The sequence below is a fragment of the Lissotriton vulgaris genome, chromosome 8, assembly GCF_964263255.1.
Source record: "Lissotriton vulgaris chromosome 8, aLisVul1.2, whole genome shotgun sequence".
Taxonomy (NCBI): domain Eukaryota; kingdom Metazoa; phylum Chordata; class Amphibia; order Caudata; family Salamandridae; genus Lissotriton; species Lissotriton vulgaris.
This window is the reverse complement of record NC_141696.1, coordinates 1,386,838,526-1,386,850,541: the sequence shown is the minus strand read 5'-3', so window position 1 is coordinate 1,386,850,541 and position 12,016 is coordinate 1,386,838,526. Positions and strand designations below refer to the sequence as shown.

Here is a 12,016-nt window from a genome sequence, read left to right as displayed (position 1 = left end):
GATTCAGAAGAATCGTGCCTTCTGTTTCTTCTTGACCTCTCTGCAGCCTTTGACACTGTTAATCACAACACCCTCCTTAACACTCTTCAACAGAGAATGGGCGTGAAAGGGACAGTGCTTAAATGGTTTGCCTCATTCCTCTCGGACAGATCCCAAATGATCAAGATTGCGAACAGTCTCACTTCTCCACTGGTGGTTGGTCAAGGAGTCCCTCAAGGTTCTATCCTTGCAGCCACTCTGTTTAATCTCTATCTGGAGCCATTCGGGAACATCCTAAGCAAATCAGGAATCCTCTACCATCTCTATGCGGATGACAACCAAATCTACCTCAAGGTGTCTTTCTTACAAGATCGCTCACTACTCAACTCTACTCTTAACTCTATTCACAACTGGATGTTAGTTCACCAACTCATTCTCAATCCCTCCAAAACTGAATTCCTCCTCCTATCTACCTCTCTCTCTACCCGCCCCCTGTTAAAATCTGGATGGATCAGCTGAATTTACTCAACAGCAAACCCATCATTGTTGACTACGCTAAATCCCTAGGTGTCATACTTGACAAAAGACTCACACATCAACTCCATTGCCACGTTATCAGCTACGCCTTCAGTGGGGGATTCGACGGTTCTTCCCAGAAAAGATCTAAAAACCTTGGTCCAATCCCTAGTTCTCACTAGACTGAATTATTGTAATTCTCATCTGACTGACCTTCCCAAATCTCACCTCTCCCCCCTCAAATCCATTCTCCATTCAGCAGCTCTCTTCATCGCAAGGTCCAGACGAAGTGACCACATCACTCCTATCCTGTCTTCTCTGCGATGGCTTCCCATCGAGGCAAGAGCTATTTACAAAACGGATTGCATCACCCACAAAGCCTTGCACACTTCCTCCCCTCGCTATCTGGCGAATAAACTGAAATTGTCGGGAGGCTTGAGTTGCGGAAAAGTTTCTGCTTGAGCCCCTCTCCTTCAAAAGGGAAAATTTGATGGCTCAATCATTCTCAGGGAATATAGTGAGAATCTGGAACTCGCTTTGTCCATTGATCCGTGTCACCACTTCCATCCGGATCTTCAAAGCGTACCTCGAATCTCTTCTATTCCAAAGACACTTTCAGAACTAATTCCTTCATTCTCAGACCCCACCAGGAAGTTCGTTAGTCATTGTAAATTTTGTAATATTTTTCATTTTTTTTTGTACATTCCTTGCTTGTTGTGTTTGATATTGTGTTATTGCCTGCTATGCTTTACCCTATCTCCTCTTGCTTGCTGTGTTTGATTGTGTCCTGCTATATTTGTACTTTCTATTTTGTAACATTTCTCTCAGGTACTATTGTACAGCGCGATGACACCTTCGGGTAAAGCTCACGCCTTATAAAAATGCATACATAATAATAAATAATAATAATAAAACATTGTTGATCCGGCTTCATGTATTTAAAGCAATAATCCTAGCCAAAGAGCGCAATGGGTAATCTTGCTCTTGGGTACTTTAAACATTAAAGATGCTGTTTAGATTTCATTAGTCCATTTCAGACAAAGTATCTATTGTATCTAAGATCCTTCTTGATAAGCAGGAGCCAGGAAGCCAGCCCATCATGTAAATAAAAAGTTTGTTAATTTATTGGGAGAGGACGTGGCTGACGGACAGGGTGGTCGACCTCAAATTTGGGGAACTGGGTACGAGTCTCGGCAATGACGCTCAACATCCTGTGATTCTGGGCAAATAACTCAATCTCCCCGTGTCTAACAAAATGAATGTAACTGGTGCTCATGTAATGCGCTCCAATACCTTCGGGTCGTGTTCGCGCTATATTAGAAGAAGGCCCGTCCTCTCTCTGCCAACCCAGGGACAGTCACTCGTTAACATTTCCACAATGCAGTTTATGTATACCTTGCAACAGTACACCATATTGAAGTACAACCAGCCTTTGGAAGATGTTTGTCAGCATTATGTCCATACAGAACCCCCTCTCAAATCATTCCTGGACTGTAGCTTTGCTTTTGACCCAGCAAAGCACTCAGCTGCCTTCCGTCCGCGTAGCTTCATGCTATACAAATACCACATGCATACATACCTATGTAAAGCATTGTACACAAATAAAGACGAGATCAGACAAAATAGACAATTAGGCTGAAATCCATGCTCCCATCACTTGATGCAAATGTGTGATCCTGTGCAGCTCTCTCTGAATGCACAACAAACATACCTCACTCACAGGTGACCCAGCGGCCTTCACTCCTAGAGCATACATGCATCATGATAACACCGATTCCGTGAATAGGATCGCTCTTGTCAACACTTATTCGCCAGCCTTGATTCAGATCACACTGGCATTTTTGTCTTACATTTCCAGCAAAAATAAACGTAACAAGTAATCAAACCAACCTCTTATGTACACGTTATGAGGGCAGTGGTACAGGCATTTTACACATGACAAAAAGAGGGTGGTGCACTAAAAAAGAAAAATTGACTTTGCCTAGAGGGCCACAACACTTTCAGACGACCCTGGACATAAGGTCCAGTGCATTTCTTTCTGTCTTTCACATTTCATAGACAAGCACTACTCATGGCGAGCTGTACATTAACACTGGCGATGCTCAGCGCCCCTCACAAAGAACAAGCACTAGAGCACGGTTTGAGCTGCTTGAGGTAAAGAAGAAGAAATGTGTGCGAGGCGAGTACACGAGACTTGAGGATTCGTGGAATGTGAGAGGAGGAAATGTGTGACAAATTGGGTGAGAGGGAACGCTAGGGAAAGTGAGCATGAATTGTCTATGGAATGATGACAACTGAGAGATCCAGGTAGAGACGTTACAATACAGACATTGGCAAAGCCCATGCAAGAGCTATTGGCTTTGCCTATGTGTTTTAGCCATGTTGTACACCAGCATAGCTTCTGCTCAGCATGGCTAAAAGTTTGTGGCATATAGTGGAGCTGCGTGGAGTGAAGTGGCAAAGAGCGGAGTGGTGTAGAAGGGAGTGGCGTAGAAGGGAGTGGCGTAGAAGGGAGTGGCGTAGAAGGGGTGTTGTGGATTAGAGTGGACTATCATTGATTAGAGTGGAGTGTCATGGAGTGTTGTGGAGGGGTGCAGAATGGAGGGGTGCAGGGTGGTGCTGCATAGAGTAGAGGGGTGTAGAGTGGATTAAAGGGGAATAGTGTGTTGTGGCTCAGAGTGCTTTAGAGTGGAGGGCCATAGAGTGGCGTAGCATAGAATGGAGTAAAGTGTAGTAGAATGGGGTAAACTGACGTGGAGTGATAAGAGACTGTTGTGGAGTGGCGTTAAGTGGAGAGTCGTAGAGTGGAGGGTCGTAGAGGGGAGGGTCGGGGAGGGTCGTAGAGTGGAGTGGCGCAGAGTGGAGTGGTGTACAGGGAAATATCAGAGTAGAGTGGAGTAAAGTGGTGTACAGTGTTGTGGATGGTCATTGAGTGGACTGGCATAGAGTGGCCTAGTATGGAGTGGTGTAGAGTGGAGTAGGGTGTCGTAGAGTAGAGTGAAATTGAGTAGAGTGTCATAGAGTGCAGTGTAGTGGAATGGAGTGTTGAGGAGTTGAGTGATGTGTCGTATAGTGCAGTATAATGACCTAGAGAGGAGAGTGACCTGGAGTAGAGTGGCATAGAGTGGAGTGGCATAGAGAGTCGTAGAGTCGAGTGGACTGAGGTATCATAGAGTGGGGTGTGAGAGTGTCGTAGAGTGGAGGGGCGTAGCATACAGTAGTGGAGCGTAGAGTGATACAGAGTGGAGTGACATCAAATAACGTGGATTGGTGCAGAAATGAGTAGAGTGTCATAAAGTGGAGTACAGTAAAGTAAAGTGCTGTAGAGTGGAGTGGGATAGCGTGACAGAGTGGAGTAAAGTAACGCAGTGTTGGGATCGTCGTAGAGTGCCACAGAATATCGTAGAGTAGTATAGCGTGTGGTGGAGTGGTGTGGAGTGTCGTAGAGTTGAGTGGCCTCGAGTTAAATATCTTAGAGAAGAGTTATCCTGAGTGAAAAGGAGTAGAGTGTCATAGAGTGCAATGTTGGGGAGTGGACTGGTGTAGAGAATCGTGGATTTGAGTGTCGTAGAGTGGCCCAGAGTGAAGTGGCCTGGAGTAGAGTGGAGTGGAGTGGATTGGTGTGATGTAGAGTTTAGGGGCATGGAGTAAAGTGCTGTAGAATGGTATGATAACACAGAAAAAATGTCCCTTAAGGAATTACTTTGCATTCATTTTTCAATCTCCAATATGTCACATCCGTGAACAAAATTCCATTCGAAAAAAGAGATTTTTATCAAATAGTTGAATACTTTATATATTTTTATATCATGCATAAAAACATATCGTTTAGAGATTGCATAGGTATTGATCCATATATCAATTCATGTATGGCAACTCAGGTGATTACTGCTTCACCGTGTTTTTGACATTTGCAGTAGCTACTGACACTTTTAACACAGAAATTTGGGCAATAATAACAAATCTGCCCTATGTATATTAATCAACAATTATATACGTTATTACAATACATTGATTAGTAATAGTATACAGTCAAAAGTGTCATAGCATCAACGTTTCGGTCTCATAACCCGTTATTCCTTGAGACCATCATCAGGACATGTGTTGCACCATGAATTACACAGACCAAAAACTAAAAAGCTCAGTCATCCAATCTTTCTGCCACTTTAGGATATCCGTATATTGAGATGGCACCAAGCTTTCCTCAAATTAAATTTTTTTGTAGCTCTAAATCAATCCAACGCTATCTCGTCTCCACGCCAGCAATGCTCCTAAAGTGGCAGAAGGATTGGATGGTTTGGTAGAGCACACTGCCATTACAGACAACACATTTTGAACTAAAATGACCATTACATTTGCATAGACAAACAGTTTGACAGTGCACAAACGAAAATGTGTGGATGGCATCATCAAAATTTGTTTTGATCATATTAAAATATTTGTTTCCACCACACTTCCGAATTACAAAAAAATTGCTTTATTTGTGGTTACCTAATTGTGATATATTCTGATATATTTGCACTGTTCATTTTCAGACATTTACATTTTGTTGTGTGTTAGAAATAATACCGCTCTACAGCCTCTCCTCACACATGAGTACCCAGCAGAATTGCCACTTTGAAGTCAGAGAACGAAAAGTAAACAACAAGCTACATCTGAAGACAGAGCCTGACATTTAAGCTCTGTCTTTGAATACACAGCAAATGTGACAAAATAAGATCAAAGATTTAAAGGCCATTTCACAGAAAGCAAGCATTCGTGGAAGAATACAGTAAATTGGCTATGCTGCACGGGAGGGAGGAACTCAAGCTGGACAGCTGAAAACAATTAAAGCCAGCAAATAGAAAGCAAGCAATAGGAGTTATAAAACACAAAGTACAATATACCTGGTAGAAAACAGTCTTCTCTGCCATCAACTTGAGAACCCCAGGAGCGATGGGAGGAACGGTCACCATCTGCAGCTTTCCAAGGAATGGATTGTACCCCGAGGTCTTGTATCGCTTCATCCGGTCATCAATGACGAGTGCCAGCGATTGAGAGTGGTTGACCACCTCAAGCAGAGTCGAAATCGCAACATTCTGGATGTAGCAGTCTTTCACACAGCAGCATATGGTCATCAGGGACTTGAACCACAAGGGAAAGCTGGTGTCACTGCCTGCTCCAACAATAGAAAGAAACAGATGAAAACGCGCTTTTTTAGCTTCATACAAGGATTTCCAATGTGACATACAGCAGGAAGCAAATCCTACATACTACAGGAGTCACCTGCCATTTGCTGTTGTGCATAATTTCAATAATGCAGTTTCAATAATCTTTCAGTAATTTTCGTCTACATATCTGTAGAACTATATAGTTATAGAATTAAGTAATGCTTCCAGTGCTAGAAACCTTCCTAGTCTTAAGAGCCAATACACTACTACCACCATCAGTATATACCGTCGCCGTCAATATGATGTCCCTACTATCGCTACCACCTGACTCGCAACGGACTCCCAGTCAACATCAAGGGAAACATACAAGGGACTGGGTACGTTGCTGTAAATTAGGAAATTACTAGAAGAAATCTTCAAGAAATCCTGCACTCACAAATATGCTTCTTCTGCCTCAAGTTGGGCCCATCAAAATTACTGTGTTAAAGTAACTGCTGATCAGAAACACGATGGTCTGGATTGCCGCCCAGAGCGATCTTCAGTGCCTGAGAGTAAAGTAAGCATTCCTTCTATAACCTTTGTGTTTTTGCAGAATTACTGTTCCACAGTTATGTGCTTTAGTCTTTAGAGATGGCCACAGAAGTGAATGTGCTTATAGAATACATACATCATTGTAACAATTCTCAGGGCTACAGATTGCCGTGCTGCAGTCACTGCATAAGAAGTATGCCTATCAGAATATCTTTGCCCACATCCTTAATGGTAACAGATCAAGGAGCATTTGGCTGCCTTCCTAGTCTGACAAAGCATGCCTGTGTTCAAGTGTGAGTGATGTGTGTGTTAATTAAAGAGTTTCAATGGCTCTCATCCTGGCACAAGGACAAAAGCCTGCCCTGGGTAGGGTGTGAGGTACATTTGAAGACGGAAAACAGACAGAAAGAAAAGAGAAAGGGGCAAGGAACTACTCATATGGAAAAAAGTAAGGAACAGTGAAGCTGTGATTGTGCCGAGAGGAAACGAGAGAGGACAAGGCAGAGAGACACGATGAGTAATGAGCAGGTGCTTCATTTATCATTAAGACACATTTGCATAATTGAGGACATCACAACAAATGAAAATTAAACTTGACCATAACTGACGGTATGTAGTTAGAAAAGAAATTACATCTACACATGTTCAGTTCGGCTCAGACTTTGATTAATAACGCACATATTTAAGCAGCAAATAATAGCCAGCCTTCCTTTGGCGTTCATGCTTCCAGTAAAGCAATGACGTCGCATGTACAATTGCACCACTAGGGACAGAGACGCACAATGTCAATTCCCAGGAACCGTCGAGGAATCCCAGAACCCATCCTGACCTTGACAAGAACTGTAAGGAAGGCCCTGGCCGACCCAGAATTATAAGAGGAGGACAGTCTTTCTTTTCATTACTAGTTTTGAGGAAATATAAATTTTATGGTCAAGAAATGTTCCCTAACGTGTACCCCACCGTCTCCATGTACAAGCTTAAAGTGCATGTAACTTCCCTCCTGTGCCAGCTATGAAGACGCAAATATATTTGCGTCCAACGTTAACATGTCCTCTTTCAGATCCACCCTGAACGGGTTGAATATTCCGTTTCTAAGTATGCCATGCCAACGTCTTTTTGTGGTGTACTTTACACGTTTTTCAGCTCTGGCGAAGTAGGCCCTGAATTCTGCCATCGAGCTTTTTCCTGCCTTCTGACTCTGAACGCCTCAGCCTGGGCTGCCTCTGTACCCGTGACCTCTGCCTTACTCCCTGCACGGCTAACGGCGCTTAGCTCAGCCTGCTGCCTGCCAAGACTGTATTCAACCTTCGAATTATCTGCTCCGCTCCTCAAACATACATTCCTGCCTACTAGTTCAAGTAAACATCCTTCCAGCTGCAGAGCAAAGGGCCCGGCCTCACTGTCTCCGTGCAAGTAATTCATAGCTTCTGTTACCATGGTAGGCCCATGCCCCCTCGCATCTCATGCAGACACGTAGACGTTTATACACGCACTCACAGTCAGTATAGAATAGCCTCTGCCCAAGAGACCTTTTCCTCTAAGATAATATGGTTCCCAAACATCAGATATCAGATATGATATAGGTACGAGTTGATCTGACATGCCAGACTTCTGTCTCTTTCCGCTAGCGTAAATGTCAAGTCCCCTGCACCCTCCAGTTCCACGTCAATCACACGTCATGCAGCTGCGCGCGCATCCAGACCTCAGATTTCTGCTGACATTGCAAGATTCTGCCATGTACCCACCCACTTGTGACACTTACATGTGACGTTTCTAGCACACACCTCTATGTTCACGCCTAGTTCACGCCTTCTTGATTACGTATTGCTAACACGTGTGTGTTTTATCTTGTTTCTCTCAGCTGTTACACCTACTGTATTGGTATTCATTATATGGTTTAAGTATAAAAGTTATGTCTTGTCAATAAAGTATGCTCTATCCCTTCCTGCACCCCAGTGGTGTCAGGAACCCGATATCCGGTACCAGAACCATTCCTTTTTAACGAATAAAACCCCTAAGAACTCTAACACCACGGACTCTGCGTCTTTCTTTCCGATTGAGTTATTTTTGATTAAGTACTTACCTGCATAGAAATTAGGACGGTAAATCAAATATTTACCACATTATTTTGGCGCCCGAACAGGGACCCCTCCCCCACCTTACGCGCCGGTTGGTGCGTTGCAACCTTTGCCCCCTGCCATAAGTCAAGACGGACAATTACGCGTAACCGCAGGATTTCCTGTATCTCCCTCTGGCCCACGGAGGTGACGGAGACTGCGATCAGCACCCAGACGAGGCGGTGAGGAGTGCGGAGGATCCCGACCAGAGCCTAGCCGAAAGAAGCAAGGTCCGAGGTGTCAAGAGGCCCACCAGTTTCCGAAGTATCCACGTGTCGAGTCGAGTCCGGTCCGGTCCAGTCCAGTCGAGTTTTCCGAGGCCTTCTGTTCCGTGCTTCCCGGTGAGTACCATTGCTGGGACGTATCTAGACGGGTGCATTATTATGTATCCGGTAAAGACGGGTTTGGGTACACAAACGCGGTCTGCACTGTTTTAGACAGTGTATCTGTACTGTTTAGCAGTATATCAGTTATTCAAGTTCTTGCACTGTTCTCGACAGTGTATCCGTGCTGTTTAGCGGCACATCTAGTATCAAGGTAGTCATATATGTTCAAAATGTTTTCATGTGATTAATGTCGTGGTATGAGTGACTGTTTGATGTACATTACTGTGTTTTTGTGTAACTAGCTGTGTTCAGAGTAAGTAACAAGTATCAAGTATCCAGTACTAAGTAACAAGATGCCGTTTTTCAATAAATTAAGACAGATAGGAACTAGGAAAGGGATGTTAGAGGAAGAAATTCCTATCCCCCCTAGGGACACTCCTGGAAATTTTATGTACCATAAGCATGGCTTAGATGCCATACTGTATCTAGATTTATGGGCCGATTATACCAAGCATCTAGACGAGAGACACAGATGGCCCGTTACAGGAACATGGGATGCCGAGTGCATCATGAAGGTAGAAGAAGCGCTATGGAAAAAGAAAGCCAGACAATCTCAGAAAGACGCCATAGAATTTTGGCGTAAAGAATCACATAAACGTGCTGAAAGAGCACTCCGTAGAGAAGACAGACATAGAGAAGAGTCGGATAGAGTCCGAGAAAACGAATTAGTTACTGAAGGGATCCGAGTAAAAGGAGAACAAGTAGACCGTATGCGAAACAATCTTGTAAATGGCATGTACCTCGTGGCCGAGGGTTCGCCTGAAGCCACTTCAGAAATACCAAAAAATCTGCCGTCGCCATTGGTTCCGACTAAAGTAAATCACAGGACCACCAAAGACATATTCCTTGCTTCCTATCTAGACGATGTAGCACCCGCTTACACCAATCCACGTGCCCGCGTCCCGCCTACTGACGGTGACGGTGACGGGGACGGAGGTGGCAACCCGCCTCAAGACCATATCCCGCCATTGCCGCAACAAGGTTCACCCGATCGACAGCCTGCTCCACTTGTTCCTCCACCTCCACCACTTCCCACACCTAAGATTAATCTACCGAATCCGACTGCGCCTGATCCCAGTAGGAGGCAAGTCCAGGTACACATACAGACTCCACAGAGAAATAATGCTCAAGCTTCTGCCTCAGGAGGTGCGACAGGAGGTCTCCAGACCCCGCCAGCAACACACAGATTCAACTTAAGGGACATGCTGAAGCAACATACACCCCAATCACCCCGTCTCGACATGCTCAAAGAACCCCTTCCAATTTGCAGATACGATCCAGTACCCGGTAAAGACGATAGAATGTTGATAGCATCACTACGCTTGCGACAAGCTACAGATTACCTAGTGTTATTCCCAGGGATGGCTGATCACCTAGATAGAATATATCATTTTGTCCAGACTGGGGAAAATCCCGAAAGTATTAAGGAGGCCCTGGCACACCAGAAAGTTGATACTCAAGCATATGTATTACGTTTTTTCATAAATTGCTTAATAAGAGACCGAGATAGGCCTGGGGTAGACCAGGAAGAGATGGAAGCACTAAACAAGTGGGGTCAAAATATAGCCGACGGAAAGCACGATAGACAGAATTGCATAGCAAGTATGTACAAGAAAATCAGAAAAGCGGTAATAGAAATACACGAAAAAGAAAAAGAAAATGACAACTCCTCCGAGGAGGACGAACCTGAAGAACAAGAAACGACTAAAGAAATGATAGCGTATGTAGGTAAGGGAAATTACCTTAGGAAAGGCATTCGTCCGGAAAGCAAGAGAGTTTTTCTCTCTGGCATAGCAAAACCAAGTTCTCCTGAACATCTGTTTCAAGTTACCGATAAAATGCTTCAAGAACAAATGGGGTACCATGTACTCAATTCTATGGATGAACAAGAACTAGCCCGGTCAGCAGTACTATGGGCTGACAATTCTAACACATACAATGATGATACAGTAGCACAGACATTTCTGAACCTTTCCCCAGACGAGCAGAAATTAGCTGGTGTATACATGATTCAGCATCTCATCACGTTATACAGACAACAACATTCTGATCCAGGTCCCTTACCGGATACATTAGAAGCACTACTTATGAATAGATGGAGAGGCCTAAGTACCAGATTAATTCAAATAATTCTAGAACAACGACGTAAATATAACGCTTTCTTAGGCCCACAATATGTTTCAGCTCAGCCACCAGAAAGGAAAATGTGTCATTTTGAGCATTTTGACAGACAGAATCCCTTACGAGAAGTACACCCAGTTATGGGTACTAATAACACCTTGGAACGTGTGTATGTGTACACACCTTTAACAAAGTTAGAATTGTTAGAAATGAAGAAACTAGTACCCTGTCATGATAAAGACCCTGCAGGTTTTCACCGAGAACTTAAAGACATGTTACTCATGGGAGATTACACGTATACGGATATTATGAAATTGTTAAAAGTACTGCTGCCCACCGGCATCTACGAGAAACTCAAGGAAAAAGAATGGGAGGTGGGAGATAAAAAGATTATATGGACTGAAATAGAAGACGAGGAAAAAGGTCGTACCCCAGGGCTAGGCCTTGGGGACAAGGCTAAAGCATTACCAGGTTTAATAGTACAGGTCTTGCCAAGATTATTGACAACTAAAAAGGAAGACTGGGACGCAATCTCAGCCTGTAAACAGAAACACGATGAAGATACCAGTGACTTCTATTCAAGATTCGAGAAATGTTTCATTATTAATAGTGGCCTAAAACCAGGTAGCGAGTCGTACCCGCATCTTTTTGTAACAAAGTTAGTCGAGAATTCCCTGACATCAGTTAAGAACCGTGTATATAAAGTTGAAAGTACATGGCAAGCAAATACGCCATCCCAGATGTTACAAATGTTACAATATCACCAGAACAGAATTAGAGAAGAACAGGATCATGAACAGAGACGTATGAAAGACACGAAAATGAAAATGTTAGTGGCCCAGTCGGTTCCAGCCGACGGCCAGAGAAAGGGTACGACCCAGACAAGTAATGCAGCAGCCCCCGTTAAAGGGACATGCAATTATTGCAAGCAGCCAGGTCACTACGTACATGAATGTCCAGTCCTGAAACATAATATAGCAACAGGTAAAACTAAAGAAAGACCGCATCCGCCTAGACAAGACCAGGTCCAGCAACAGACTTCACAGAATTCACAACCTATGCATGCTCCACCACATACAGCACAGACCGCAGCGGTATCACAGCCACAGCCACAGCCCATTGCCGCGACACAGCAAGTTTCACGACAGATGAACCAGTATGCCCAATCTGATTATCCCGATTATCAGCGATACACATGAAACAGCCTAGAGAGGGA

The 12,016-nt window shown here is 44.0% G+C and overlaps 1 protein-coding gene across 3 annotated transcripts in view; it reads right to left on the bottom strand.

Annotated features, from left to right (window-relative positions):
- Positions 1 to 12,016, bottom strand: part of DOP1B (DOP1 leucine zipper like protein B) — an 870,802-nt gene that overhangs the window by 368,854 nt on the left and 489,932 nt on the right. For all 3 annotated transcript variants that reach the window (XM_086935393.1, XM_086935394.1, XM_086935395.1), the window contains exon 15: positions 5,382 to 5,650. In XM_086935393.1, the coding sequence (XP_086791519.1) occupies positions 5,382 to 5,650 (269 nt within the window). The remainder of the gene's footprint in view (positions 1 to 5,381; positions 5,651 to 12,016) is intronic.